The sequence below is a fragment of the Cavia porcellus genome, unplaced genomic scaffold (genome assembly GCF_034190915.1).
Source record: "Cavia porcellus strain 051 isolate PalLab524CR breed Dunkin Hartley unplaced genomic scaffold, mCavPor4.1 scaffold_9, whole genome shotgun sequence".
Taxonomy (NCBI): domain Eukaryota; kingdom Metazoa; phylum Chordata; class Mammalia; order Rodentia; family Caviidae; genus Cavia; species Cavia porcellus.
Window position 1 is genome coordinate 90,025,107 of NW_026947492.1, and position 15,843 is coordinate 90,040,949.

Below are 15,843 nucleotides of genomic sequence, written 5' to 3' on the forward strand. Positions count from 1 at the left end.
GAGAGTAGAGAAGATGTAAGATTTCTTCTCATTTATCTTGGAGAAAGAAAACAAGATCTAAGACATTCCACTCTCCTTTAAAACGATATGGAAATAACTACCCATAAGTATGCACTACGTCTTTAAGATGAAAATAATATAAAATGCTAGAGTGTTAAAGAAAAATGTCCAGTTATTTTCTGACCCAAATGCAGAAACAGAAGGGCTACCAAACTAGCCTCTATGGGTTTTGTAAATGCTAATGCATTATAATGAGCTGCCTTCCTTATGTGAAATTTAATTGTTATTCTGAATGCACAACTCCAACAATATACAGAAGTATTAACAAGGCTTTTATGATGAATTTGGGTTAAGGACAACACAGTACTTAAAAAGTTTGTGCACAAAATCCCTAGGGCAAGCTCCATAATTTATCCTAGCTGTTCTACAGCCCCTAACGTGGTTTGGATTTTTTATAATAGAAACTGAAATACAAAAGAGCTCCCACTTACATCCAACAAAACACCAAATATGCAACATATCCTTCAGATTTATTTCTATCATGAAGTTTAAGGTAAACTTGGGATGATCTCCTGAAGATATATTTCCTGGATTTGTTACACATTGGCATTATTTTAGCATTCTTATTTTCAATACTACACGAGGAAAAACTAAACATAAAAAGATAAACTGCAATCTTTCTTTAGAGGGATCCCTTAAGTTTTTTCTCTTCTATTGACTTTTACCTTTTCATGCATGATGGGCAAAGCAACCTGATCCAAAGATGTCTGAGCAAGTAATGTAACTTTCCATAATTGCTTCAGTTCAGTTTGATGAGTAATTCTGAGTTCTTCCAAGGAAATATCTTGGTCATTTTGAGCTTTCTCTACTTCCATCAGGGTGTACCATGGCTCCGGAGAGTTCGAATTAACCATGGCATGGAGAGTGAGGGAGCAATCTGGCCCTGGTCCAGGGGACACTCAGGTCACCATGGAGATGAGCTGTGCCTCTGTAGTAGCCAGGCGCTGCAGCAGCCTGGCCATCCTGGAGGGCTCAGGATCTCCCCACTGAGACCTCTGCTGCCCTCTCTCTCAGTGTCTTGCGCACTCATAGTGCAGCTCTGAAAACAGGACCCTTCCTTCAAGGGCTGTCCAAGCCTGTGCCTGCATTAGTGCCTCAATTCCGTGTCACCCATGACAGCCTAGGGGAATACTTCTCTAGTCCTCAAAAGAAGGTTTTCCCCTTTCATTATCTGTGATATGCTCCCAACACGCCAGCTCTTTCTGTTCTGCACTAAAGCAGTAACCGTCAAACCTGACTGCACGTTAAAAGCATCTGTAAGTCTGAGCAAATGTGCCCTCAATGCTGCATCACAGCCCTAAACCCAAGGAAATTAAAACCTCTAAGAAGAGATCCCAGGCACTGACATCTTATTTTATTTTATATTGTATTTGATTTTTAATGTCTCAACTATTTTTACCTTGAAGTGAGACCTGGCCATCTCCACCTGGATTAAGAATTCTGGAACCCTACTTCTGACACAGTCACACACCTTCTCTGGGGAACAGAAGGGGAAGGAAGAGAAACTAATTATCTAAGAGAACAGAAGAAAAAGACCGAATAGTCGAAACAAAGGCGAGCATCTCATGACTCCCATCAGACCTGCTAGGCGGGTTTTGGGATATCCAAAAGTACAGAGCTTAATTTCACTTTTATTATCTGATTTACCAGTAAGTGTTTTCTGATAAACAAATATAGTACTGTAATCTATGACACTTTGGATATGGCATTTTATTATCTTATGTTATTTTAAAAGCAAAGCAAAAAAAAAAACCCTAAAAATAATGCAAAATTTCAAAAAATAGCAAATTAAAACTAATATATTTCAGTGTCATTTTAAAAGTAGTTGTACAGCTTATGAGATTTTGAAATAATTGATCAAACATGAAATAATTGCTCAAATATTGAAAGCACTGATCTTTTTGACGAACTTACACAGACTAATAGTTTAGTTGTCCATCTTGCATATATACACTAACATAGATGTGTATCTATATACATATAATATTTTCCCTTCTTTCTTGTCTCAGTTCCCCTATCCCAGTTGTTCTTTCATTTTGAGTGCTTTCCTTCCTTTTCACTATCATAATACCAGTGTACATTTTGGATCTTATTACTCTGTCAGCTTTTTTTCACTGGGGAGACAATACAATATTTACATATTTTGATTTATTTCACTTATGAGTATGGTCTCAAGTTATATCCATTTATGTCTAAAAGCTTCAAGTTTATCCTTCTTTATAGCCAAGTAATATTCCATTGATAGAAATACCACCTCTTCTTTACCCATTCCTCAGTTGATGGGCACTTGAGTTGCTTCCAAGATTTAACTATTACAAATTGGGTTGCTATATACATGGCTATGTATATATCACCCATGGTATGATGGTGGTATGATGTTTTAATTCTTCTAGAAAGATACCCAAGTGGAATGGCTGGGCCAAATGGGACCTCCAATCCTAGTTTTTTGAGAAATCTCCACACTTATTTCCACAGTGGTTGAACCAATCTACACTCCCACCAACAGCAGAGAAGAGTTCCTTCTTCCCCACAGCCTTGACGTATCTGTTAATGGCTGGCTTCCTGGTGACAGCCATTTATAAACTACAGTGTAATGGGCTGAAGGCCCACAGACTATATGCGATGCACAGTGATTCTGTTCAGCTTGAGGGTTGATGCATCTTGTCATCTTCACTCGCCTGCTGCCTGCTTACACCTGCTTTCCTCTTCACCAGCATCACCTCTTCAGAGACTCAAAGTCAAGTCGATGTTCAGCAACTTGACCCTAAGGTGAACCAACAGCCAAAACTAAAGACAGTCATCCAAACACTGTGCTCAGAAGATAAGGGCAATCCGTGAATAATTTAGGACCTGACATTATCAAGTTAGAGAACGTTCTATTTAGTTCCACATCTTATGCCTCTGCTCAGCGAGAAAATTTCAAGCATCCCACGATGGAAAATGTTCTCTACTTCCTCACCTCTGGGCAGAAGCCGTGCTCCAGAAACCTCACCTAAACTTTCCAACAACTCACTCTTACTCCGAAGGCATTTAAACAGTTGCCTAACCTCTTTGCATTACAAGGTGCTTAATCCAAGCCATTAAATTAATAGACTATTGTATCTCACTCTTTAAGCCTTCTCTGTTTCTAATATATGTTTCTCCCAAGGTATGCTCCATGCCAACATCAAGAGAATAAAAACTCCTTTAGTGAGGTAATAGAAATCACATGAGACATTGTTATCTCACTCTTTCCCTTTATGTCTTGCCTCCATGGGAAATTTTTGGCATAAAAATGAGTGCTTACCCATTTCCGTCAAGCACCTGTCTTACTGCTGCACACTTTCCTTATAAATCACAAGGACCCTGCTTTCAAACTGCCTGCATCGCTAATGATAACATCTTATCAAACAGCCAAAGCATGAGGGGTTTACCTGGAATACAGGAACATTAGAGGCCAAGAAATCAGCAGACTGACCATTCCAAAAACTAAAAGAATATGGGAAAGAACAAACCCCATAAAATGCTAATCGGTGACTTTTCCAGTTACAAATTTTATAGCTAAGGAATCTCTTACAGGGGATGAATTGATCCAAGCTCATACTAATTTCAAGGCCAAAACACATCCTCCATTGTCAAAGGCTAAATGCTTCCATCCTTAAAAAGGCCACAAGAAGTTTCGTGGAAAACCTACAGAGCCCAGGTGCACAGTACATCAGGGATTTTCAGTTTTAAATTCTAAACAAAAGTGCTCCATTTTAAACTCTTGAGCATTATTATCCTATAGAGACAATGTTTTTGGACATACTGGTGATTGAACCCAGGGCTTTGCACTGAGCTACATCCCCAATCATTTATTTTTTTAAAAAGTGGGTTTTTTTGTTTGTTTTGTTTTTTTGTTTGTCTTTTTGAGGTCAGGTCACTATGTATTTCAGGCTGCCTTGAATGCACTCTGTAGCCCAGGCCTCAAATTCACAGTGCTCCTCCTGCTTCAGTCTCCCAAGTGCTGGGATTACACATGTGCACCACCACACCTGGCCATTTAATTTTATTTTTTTAATTTTGAGTCAAGATCTCATAAACTGCCTAGGCTGGGCAATCCCCCATGTATAGGCTTCCCAAGAATGCCAGGATCACAGAAGTATGCTCAGCTATTCTTTTTATAATCTTATAATCTTAATAAGAAAATGTAACTGAGTAAAGGCTGCAGTTCCTTATCTGAATACCTCACTGGCTTTCCCCTCCAATTCTATGCTTAGCCCGGAATCTTTGGTTCTGCTGTCAGTGGGATCAGGAAAGGCTCTCTTCCCTGCAGTTTGTCAAGGAGTAATAACCACAGACCATTAAACATCCAACACGTCACTGAAACTCTTCTAAGACTGTGAAGAAGGATTAGTTTAGCAAATAGAGTACTGAAAATTTAACATCTGAAAAAAATCTTTATAACACTGTATAGCTATTACACACCTCATTTATCACATAAACAAGTTACCTCAGGGAAAAGGTAATTTTTTTGTTTGCCAATAAGGAAATGGGTGAGGATCGTATCTACGTTGGGGAATAAAGCATAGCTGATCTAGAAGCTTACTTTGTGGATGCCAAAGTACACTTCAGAATTCCAGAGAATCAGTCTGGTTAACTACTAAAGTGTTGACAGAGGACACTTTTGGAATTGACACTAGAGGAGAAATAACTACCTAAGACATTACTTGTCCTTTAGGACTCTTTTCCCTCATTCACAATCCTCAATAGATCTGTTGATCTGTTTTACAGTGAGACAGGGTCTCACTGTGTAGTGCAGATTGGACTTGAACTCACTAGGTACCCCAGGCAGGCTGAGAATTCACTAGGCTCCTCCTGCCTCAGTCTCCCAAGTGCTTACATCACAAGTGTGTGCCACCAAACCCAGCTCACATGTCCCCATTCCTAAGGGATTTCTGTAAATCCTAACCTGATCCAGGCACAGCTGACAACCTGCCTCGGTAATCCAATAACTCCCCTGGGCTTGCAAACCACCACCATCATCATCATCATCATCATCATCATCAATACTTTATCTTTACAATCAAGGGTCTTATTCCTACTGGATTCTGTTTATTCTCCCTGCCACTACAGTACTTTCCATAATTTGTTAAATGTTGCAACTATTTTCTGAATGTTCATCTGTTACTGACACCGGATTCATCAACAGCTCTTCAGGTCCTCACATCCAAAGAAACTCTGTTTGCTAAGACTCTGTCCAGTATGAGTCCCTATAGAATGCATTAGACTCTGTCATCAGCAGCTCCTGTTTCTCTCCAGAACATGTGCTAGGAAGGCATTTCTTCATTCCTTTGTTCTGGAACGGACCAATGACTAGCATTAGTCAATGGGTTAGGAGGGAAGTTGCCCACTTTTGGCCAGAACATTTCAGGCTTTCAGGCTCTCTTTCCTGTCTTGGAGGCTGACAATTTTCCCCATAGGAACTGCTCTATCAGAACATACTCCAGTGTAGCTATAAACAGAACGCTCCTGTTGATCAGTGGTAGACAAATACCACAGCAGGAATTACCAGTGTTATGTTAAGTTGCTGCATATTTAAGGTGCTGGTTACTGCAGAATATGCTATCATGACTTGATGTCATACTCAGTATCTTCACACATATTATTGCTAACTGACGTTCACACTAGTCTTTAGGTATGGCAGATACGGACAACATTCCATAAATGAAGTTTTGAGAAGCAGAGAATCTGCACAAGGTCCTTTAGTTTTATGCATTGTTTAACTCAGCAAATACTAGTTGAATTCTGTATGACATACAGTGTGCTAGGCAGTCATGAGATAGCAGGAAACATAAGAGCAAAAGATTCCTGTTCTCAGAGTTTAAATTCTAGTGAAGAGAGACAAACAAAAACCACTTACAACTGAGACCATTCAAGGGCTGATATGTAGCTCACAGTTAGAGGATTTGGCTAGTATGCATGAAGTAAGGCCCTCAGTCTGAGGGTGAACACACACACACACACACACACACACACACACACACACACACACCACAAACCTTAGGCAGACAGTGATGAGATACACTGAGAGAAATAAAGTCAAGTAGTACAGCGAGGGAAAACATGGGTGGCTATTTATACTGACAAATAAAAGCCTCTCTGAGTCACTGTTAGCTGCTTCTAGGCGAAGATCTAAATCTTAAGAGCAAGCCTTCTACGTAAATATCAAGACAAAAAGACTTCCGAGAAGGGGCAACAGTGCATGCAAAGAAACGAGGAAGAAGAAATGTTTTAAATGGAGAAGACAAGTTGCAGGGTCATCGTCTTGTAATGATAAAAAGCAAAATGGTACAAGAGAGAGGCAGAGACGCAGAAGAGAGGAATCACTTGGTGCTATACGTCAAAATAATAAAGTAAGGATTTGATTTCCTGTGTGGTGAGACATGTGTCAGTGTCTCAAGCATTTGTGTGATTTCTAATTTTTAAAAGGTTGCTCCGACTGCTATGTGAAGAATGGAATATAGTGGAGTCGGACTAGAGTGGAGACAACTGCAGAAGTCCTCTAGGGTGATAATAGGAGACATGGAAAGAAGTGGACAGGATGAGAAGCACAATCAACAAGGCGGATGACACAGCAATCAAATCTGTCCACGAGGGAGGAAGAGTAATCAAGCAGAACCCTTGGACTCCCATTTAAACTGGGCAGATGGTACCTTCATTTGCTGAGATGGGAAGAGTTTTAAGAGAAGATTTGCATATGTGGGAAGAAATTAAAGTATCTGTCCTACACATAGTCCATATGAAATGCTTCCTTACACAACTGTATGTAGACATCAAGCTGAATCTATGATTCAGAAGCTCCAGAGAAAGATGGGAGCTGGAAAGAGAAATTCAGGTGTTAGCAACAGTGGAATCCTACTCAAATCAAAAGATTTACAACAGCACATTAAAAATACAGGTGACAAAGAGCAGGAGTCATGTCAACGTGCTCCCTCTTGGGTGGAGGAGTGTGTACCCCTCATTAAGGGGAAAGGGAATTTACCACAGATCTCAGAGTCTGGAGGGAGGTTCTGTTGTTGTTGTTTTGGTTCCTGTGTCCTGGCACTGGGAATCGAACTCACAACCTAGCACTCGCCAGGCAGGTGCTCTGCTGCTAGCTGTCTCCCAGCCCAACATTCCTGTTGTAAAAAGTCCTCTCCTCCCTGTTTCCCTTGGGTCTTCTTCACCTGTGCTGTCCCAGCACCCAGCCTCTCGCTCTCTGACTGGCCCCCATCTTGTATGCCCTCTCCCCAGATTTTCCTCACCGTTGTGATTTCTAACTCTTTCTATTTCCTCCTAGGCAAATACACCTACATGATCAACAAAACAAAAAGCTGTGTGATGCTGGTTTTTTCCCCCCACAGAGCTATTTATTCTTTTCCAGTGAAGAAGGGGTGCTTGGCTACCTTGCAGGATCCATGCTTTTGTCTTTTATTCCAAACAGCACATTTCACTTCCTAAAATAATGCTGGAGCCAGCTCCTCAGATAACACGTTTCCCATCCTGTTCCACACACAGACTACCAGGTGGAGACCTGCCTTTCCCAGGAGTTTGATAAGTACACAGGGTTTCCCACCGCCTTCAGCAAGGTCACAAGAGCAGGGGTGGCACACTGAAGTCACCTCAGCCTGCCTTCATCTCATTTAATGAGGCTCATGATGTGGAGCTATTGTTCGGGGAGACAGTCGGCAGCTTTGTGTCATCTTGGGGTTAAGCTGAGTTATGAGCTTCATTTACTAGTGAGAAGAGTGACAGTCACCAGTAACCACACAGGTTTTTACAACATGTTTGTTTACTGGTCCCATGGAAATTTAGCCCTTAGGATGTCTCTCATGTTTTCCTAACGGTCTTAACAGCACTATAGAGAAGAGAGGGAGATGACAGCTGTCCTCACGTAACCTCAGAATCCTGCTCTCTCTGAGCTTTCCCATCCTTTCCCTAAACAGCAGCAACTTTGAACACACAACAGGAAACATCAAAAGAATCATGTATGATTCTTTGACTTCTCCAACTTTCTATGTTTCTGCAAAGATCATTCAGAGAAAGAAATTAGGTGGCACCACATTCCCAGGGAAGAACACAGTTTCATATGACAGTGCTAAGACAGAAAGAGTCAGGAGTCGGGTAAATACCTTCAAAAGAACCCCAAATTATATTACTTTACAGTGCTAATGAGCATTTAAATATATTTGACCCAAGCAAAGAAAGACCTGCAATCTTCTACTACCCTTAACCAACATCAGGTTGATATCTGCAGATACATGACTGGGAAGACATTGGAACAAAAAAGCAAATGCCCGCCAAGACCTCCTGTGTTCACAGAGTGCTCCAGGTCAGTCTAAGCTCAGTGACAGAAGAAGAAGAGGTGGGAAATGACAGCAAGAAAATATAAAGCAGCATAATCTTGCGTGGCTCCCACATGCCTGATATGTGACCAACAAGCACTCTTGCCGCCTACTTCAAGGTACCACTTATCTTTCTCAAAGTTCATTTCTCACACAGAAAAACATTTAATTATAATGGAAGGAAAATGTTTGAATCTTTCCACTTTTTGAACTGATATCTCTAAGCTCCTCAGTGTTACCACAGGCAGCTAGGACTTCAGTTTCACTGCACCCCCAGACATGTACACACACAGGTACACAGGCGGAAATACTGGGTGTGGAAATCTGTTATGCAGACAAACATTCTCATACTATTAGTTCCTTTTCAGAATGCGAGGGTGAAATTATGGAAGAGAATTATTTAAGTAAAAGTATTTTTGTATACTAGGTGCTAGTGTAACAACACAGACATGGTGCAGAGCAGGGATGAATTAGAAAACGTTGTTTGTTGCACTCACCTGTGCAAGAGAAGTCATCTACACGAATGTAACCCGGGATACAGTCACAGCGATATAAGCCTGGAAGGTTGACACACACAGTATTGGCATGACAGTAATGCATCTTAGCAGTGCATTCATCAATATCTGGAAGGGAAAAAAAAGAAACAATATCTGTTTAGTCAAGTAACTGAACCACAGTGTGATCATCTTACAGTGAAATTACAAAAGGCGAATGCTCACTGAAGAGGAAAAAAGAGACACAGTAAAACCGAAACCCAAGCACAAATTAAGTGATGCATTAGATCCTATCCTGAGTGAAAAGTACTTCTAGGAAAATGTGTGTGAGATGTAACAGGGAAGAGTCCAAGAAGGATGAAGACAAAATCAGTTATTCATCTCTCGCCAAGGAGGTGATTGTGCTTAAACGTTCAAAATCAAGGAGTTCTGCATCCCATGAGTTGATACCAATTAATATTTATTGGGCATCTACAGTACATGGGAAGCCTTTATCAGACATATCAAGGGAATCTAGCCCTTCTCTGCTCATGTGTTGAACTAAGACATGCTCTAATCCATCTGTTACAAAATGATGCTGCAGCCAGTTCTTCCTCTGTTGTGAACAGACAGCAGCTGTGTCTGAGGCAAATCAGTGCCTTTCATCCTCCAATCTGGGGTCCCAGCCCTTGTGATAGAATAACAGGCTGAATCCAAAAAACTACTATTCTCTTTGGCACAGAGGCCAGAGTACCATCTTCTTTTTTTCATAAGAGTTTATGATACAAACTGACATAACTTTCAACTTTAAGTCGAGAGAATATTTTTCTGGAAATTAATGTGTTCAAAAATGGATTTAGGTTCATTTTATTCAAATTGCTGATAAAAGATGGAGACAGAGGCAGATTATAGCTGGGAATCCAAGATGGGAAATATGAGCTCTGTTTGTGGATCCACTATTCAATGGCCAATGACTTGCATTTACTCTGTGGAACCCGGGATCCCCATCAGTTTGATCTAAGGATCAGTTCTGTTTCTAAGGTGTGTGTCTTTGAAGACATCATCCAACTTGATACACATGAAAATCCTTGAACAAACTAAAAACACCTGTAAGTTTTAGCAAATCACTGTTCAGAGAACTTAAATACCTGATGCAAAATCAGCCACCACACTCAGATTGCTGTACTTTGTGTTTGAACTCATAGACCAGTATCTTATTCACTATGATTTACTTCAAATCACTCCCTAAAAATGGCAATTACTCAATAGTGTTTCAATGAAGATAATCACCGATGTCCTACGACCCTTAATACACAGAAACTAAGGATAAAAATGACTATATTGGGTCATTAGAAAACTCATAAATCTATTTATTTTTAAGAGAAAAGTACATTGATTTATTTCCTAATAAAACACGCTGATATAACAGCAGACCATTTTCAGGGTAAAAGATTTGTAGGGCTATAAATAAAAACTACTGTTGTGTCATTGAGATCTTAAAAAGAGACCCGCAGTTAGCAAGAGTCTTGTAACCATGATATGAGACACAACACTAGAAATTGATGACAGGACTCAGGTAATCAACAACTTCCTATGCTGGTCTCCATCTCACAGTTGAGTCCAGGGGACCCAACCCAGAGCCAGAATCCTGAGGGAAGCAAGGAATTACTGCAGTGATGGTGCTAGAACACACAAGCTAAAAGATGGAATCACAGAGTATTAAGATTAAGGGACAGAGAAGGGCAGAAAGAATGAAGTACTGGGAGTGACAGTTTGGATATCCAGGAGGAGTCAGGTGTTGGGAAAGTTTGGTCTGGATTACTGATGTCCATAACATCTCACCCATTTTCAGAGAACACAAGTGAACCCCTCCACTCTCTTTTAATAAAAGCCTGACCATATGACTGAGCATGGAATCTGAGCACAGGCACTCAGGTATCACTTCTAGATAGAAAGGTCAGAGCCAACATCTGGCTTAGCACATTTTCCTATCCCTGTGTTCCACACCACAGAAGTGCAGAGTTGAATAGTCCTTCCTGCTGAGGCTCTAGGTGAGAAACAGGCCACCAGGCCGGACTGATGAACTTGTTATATAACCTAGAAATGTATTCTTGTGGAGTTAAGCCATTGAGCCCCCTCTTACTACTACAAACGTAACTATGAAAGGCAACTCAAAAAGAAAAAAAAAAAAAAAGATCACAAAGATTGATCCAAAAATGTGAATCAGAATTCACCAAGTAGAGAATGAGATGGGTACCCAGAAGGACACTTTGGAGACTAATTTTTTCTTTGTAGATTTAGGAAAAGGGAGAATCACTTAATCATGACTCCCAAAGAATATTAGTGAAGCTCCTACCAAGTCCAGAGGCAATGTGATGAACAAAATGCCATCCTAGTTTTTAATTGCCTAACAAGTTATTAAAACAAACCTACAACAATTTCAAGCAAGGACATGGCACACTTTAACAAGGGGATTTGACCTCCAGGAGAGTCAGAGACAATTTGCTATGGAAATGATGCTCCATCTATGATCTGAAATAGAAGTGAAACAGAGAAAGGGGAGAGAAACAACACAGCAAACAGAGAAGAACGTTCCAGAAGACTGGTTACAGGCAGGAGCTGTGCCTGTTTGAGATGTAACTTGAAAGACAAGCTCAAGACACAGGTCCTGGTGGCTACGTGTAGAAGCCCAAACTTTCATCAGGCCAGGAACACAATCTAATTTCTGTTTTTAAAGTATCACTCCACCTGCAGTGAGGCGAATGGATTGAGCAGCACATGCTAAAGGATAAATTATGTTGGTCTTTCACTCACAGGAACACAGTCACACACGGGTCTGCCTTGCACTGCTGAGGGGCCCAGCCATTCTTCAAGATGAGAACCTAGGCAGGTCTTGCCTTGAAGGCAATTCAGTCTTCACCCATAGGCCACAACTGGTGAGCAGGCTGCTGACAGCAATAGCTGTGTCTCTGTCAAGGATCCTTGTCTGTTCCTCCCAGACGACCCTCCTTTGGTCTCTGTGCAACCAACCACTGAGAGTCCCCAGCTCATCAGGGTTTAAAGAAGTTACTTAGTCTGATGCAAATCAAACAGGCCATCCCCTTGTTTCATGGCACTCTAAGGACTTGAATCAAGATATTTTAAAAAAATAGACAAAGAACTGCTTAGAAAACCTCAGGGAAAATTGCTCACATAGATTTAATCCAATCTTTGCTCTCTGTGAACCATCCCAGACGCCGTGGTCATACATCCTTGCTGCTCACATGTTTTGGCTCAGAGTATGTTTGGTTTCCAGTTCATACCATTTGTAATTTTGGCAGAACTAAAATAAAGCCAAAAAGCTGAAAAATGCACCAGAAAATTAAAGTGCCATGATCTTATCTTTGCTGCTTATCCTTCATCACGAAAGCACATACAAAAGACACAGCCCGGTATAAATGGTGGATAACAGAAGGGGAAAATCATTCAGCTGAACCTCCAGAAGATGAAAGAAATGGAAGAAACTGCAAACTCGTAGTTTCAGAATATGGAAGAGGGTGGCAGAGTGACAGATTCACCAAAATAAAGATTGCTTCTTCATATCAGAAGATGTAGCCCTACAGGATTCAGGAGTGCTTCAAAAAGGAATATGATTACAAGAGTCAAGACAGAATTAACATCTTCAGAGGGCTGGGCTGCATGAAGAAAATGACCTCCAGAAGAGAACACACAACGGTGCTTTATGTTCACAGAAGTAGAGAGACTCTGAGAGGTAATGGATAATTATAAAGTAGGGGAAAAAGAGCACAACTCCCTGCTGGAAGAATGAACCAATGTCAGAGACAGAGATGGGGTGGCCGCAAAGGTGTGGGGACTGTAGCTGCAGACCTGAGCTAACTCCTGGGTGCTGTACAGGGGGCCGAGGTGCTGCCTCTCTCAAGGTGATGTTCACCCAGACCAAAGGCAAGATGGGTCCAAGCCTGAGGCTGGAGTCCAGGAAGGATGTCAAATCCATTCAAGTCGTCTCAAGCTAAACATCTGAATCATCCCTCTCTACAAAAAAAAAAAAAAAAAAAAAAGTTTCTAGGAAGAACCACAGTGAGCTTAGCATCTTACAGAAGGACGGGCTGACTTCAAAGGCACCTCTTTAGCTACAGGGTTAGTAAGATGAGCAAGCAGCTAAACAGCACATACTTTGTACACAGAACAGAACAAGAAACAGTGCCTGGTACCTCACATTCAAAGTGCCTGTCATTTTTAGGTGTCAGACACTCGGCTCGGGACTCTACAGCGAACATTTCAGCATTCAACTTAATCTGGACTACTCTAGAAGATCGGTATCCCCATGCCAGGATGGAGTCTCAGCGATTCTTAAACAACTTAGAACCCAAGGCACAAAACCATTCAGCAGAAAACTTGGACTTGGATCCAGGAAGTCCACCTCCAAAGTTGCGCTGTTTCTGCTGTGCCAAGTCTTGACACTCAGTGACACTGCAGAGCTGTGGTGATGCTTTCTGTGCCCTAAGGTGCCATGATAGCTACAAAATCAAGCAGACTTCCTAACTCCCACGCCTGTGGCAGCATCCTCAGAACATTTATTCCAGATTATAGTCTTGGTTATGTGGTAGTGTGGCCCCATCCACCACTGCTTCCTCAGCTCTTCTAATCAAATTCCAACATTTTCACACACTGGGCTCCAGTAACCTCAGGCCCCTGAGCAGGCAGATACAGGCATTCTGTTTGCAGCAGGAATGCACAGTCTGACACAGTGCCTTTCACAGGAGCTTGGTGTCTCCTATAGAATAGGAAGTTAGTAACAGAAAAGTCTAGGTTTTTATAATAGTGCTAAATATTGCTAAACAAACATTTATAATCCTTATTGCTGTATATATCAACTGGAGTGTAATGGTAGTCCAGTTGTAATTTATTCTTATAAATTGCTTGTCACCTTAGAAATACCAGAGCTCATCGTCTGGTGGTCTTTTGAAGTAATGAAAGCACATGATTTATGTCCTCAGGATGGCAAAGTACTTTGTTTTCACTTTTAAAAGGTGTATTTACGGACTTCACCATGAATCTTGATGTGACATAATAGTTCTTCACATAGCATCAACTACCACCCACACAGACATTCAGAGCAAACACAGACCCAAATTTAGCATCAGTGTCATTAAATTAAAGTGCAGAGTCTGGAGAGCATACAGAAGTGTGCGTAAAGAATCCTCTTTACATAAAATAATGTGATTTATTCAGACTTATTAGGGAAGAATTTCCTATAAAAATACAATGGAGGGGGCTGAACAGGGGGAGTGTCATACATTATTCTTAGTGTAAATTTAAAAGGAAAGCAGAGTGCTGGTGAAAACCAAGTTACTGGGCCCTATTCTGTCCTAACAGTCCCTTGAATTCCATCTTATTTTGCATACCAACCCCAGGGACAACCCTCACACGCGACTGTACAGTACTTAGATCCATCCAACTAAGGCCCCTTGACCCTAAGCAGCACACTTGTCCTTCACTGATTGTTGGACAGAAGGCATTGGAAATGACACTCAGAAGTCACACTAACTTCTTGTTGTTTCTAGTAGCTAACTGTGGGTTTGGACAGATCATGTTTTTCTGTAGACTGTGGTTTTCCAGTGTATAAAATGAGAGCTGGACCGGAAGGCACTTACACTCTGGTTGTGATACTCTGCACACAGTCTAGTGTTTCTGTCTCCTCATCATAGAAGCCTCCACTGGAAAAATTTCTCCTGAGCCATCCCCTCTCCATGCAGAAGGCTGAAGACAGCCTGAGACCTTCCCAAAGACACAGGTCATAAAAACTATGTCTAGGTCACATGAGTAGGCATTTTTACAGAAAATTGAGGGCAACTAGGGTGAGCAAACAGATACTCACACAACAGCGTAACTCTGAACAAGTTTTCTAGGGGGTGGTAAAATGATCTGCACAGCAGTTTTACCAGACTGATCTAATTTTGCAGAGATTTGTAGGCAATAGAAAAATGGCGGTGATGGCCAGTTGGTGGGCGTATCAGAACTATCAATACCTTCCATTGTGACTTGGGATATTTTCTAAAGTTTATGCCCACATAATTTTTTTATTTATTAGTTTGCAGTGCATGGTGATTATATTCATCATGAGCAATGGACACATTATAGCTTAATTTTCTTTTTATGCCCTATTCTTGCCCCTCCCTCTTTTTGTAGTACTGGGGATTGAACTCATAATCTTGTGCTTGCTAGGCAAGTGCTTACACCACTGATCTAAATCCCCAGCCCTATTCTTCCCTTGTTTCGCTGTTCCTTTCAACTCTTGATCCCCTTCCCATTTGCAAAACTCTGTTTCCATCATTTTACTCCTTCAGTTCTTTCTCTCCATACCTCTCCCTCCCCCACTTCCATCTCTAATTCCCCATCTATTTGAAAAGAACTCCCACGTGTGTGTATTACATATGCATATAAGAGAAACTATGTGATATTTAAACGTGTGTGTCTGGCCTATTTTATTTAATGTCATGTTTTCAAGCTGCATCAATTTCTCTACAAATGCCTCAAATTTATCTTTCTTCATGGCAGAGTAGTGTTCCATTGTGTAAAAATAGCACATTTTCTTTATCCATCCATCTGCTGATGGGCATGTATGTCTCTAAGATCTAGATATTATAAATTCTACTGCTAGAAACACAGGTGTGCATACAGCGCTCTAATAGAATATCTCTCTTTCAGTAAGAAACTTAGATGAAAAGCTAGGTCAAATGAAATTTCTATTTTTCACTTTTTTAGGAATCTTCACACTGATTTCAACAGTAGTTATGATAGTTTACATTTCTATCAACAATGTAGAAGAGTTTCTTTTCCTCCACATCCTCACCAGTATTTGTTATTATTTGATTTCTTGATGATAGGCATTCTTTCTGGAATAAGACAGCATTTCAATGCAGTTTTAATTTACATTTCTTTAGGTGAGCTGTTGGGAGCTGTTT

At 40.9% G+C, this 15,843-nt stretch overlaps 1 protein-coding gene across 4 annotated transcripts in view; it reads right to left on the reverse strand.

Moving 5' to 3' along the window:
• The window catches only part of LOC100725615 (protein kinase C-binding protein NELL1), a 625,998-nt gene that overhangs the window by 253,766 nt on the left and 356,389 nt on the right, over positions 1 to 15,843 (reverse strand). For all 4 annotated transcript variants that reach the window (XM_063256792.1, XM_063256795.1, XM_063256793.1 and 1 more), the window contains exon 13: positions 8,903 to 9,028. In XM_063256792.1, coding sequence (XP_063112862.1) covers positions 8,903 to 9,028 — 126 coding nt within the window. The remainder of the gene's footprint in view (positions 1 to 8,902; positions 9,029 to 15,843) is intronic.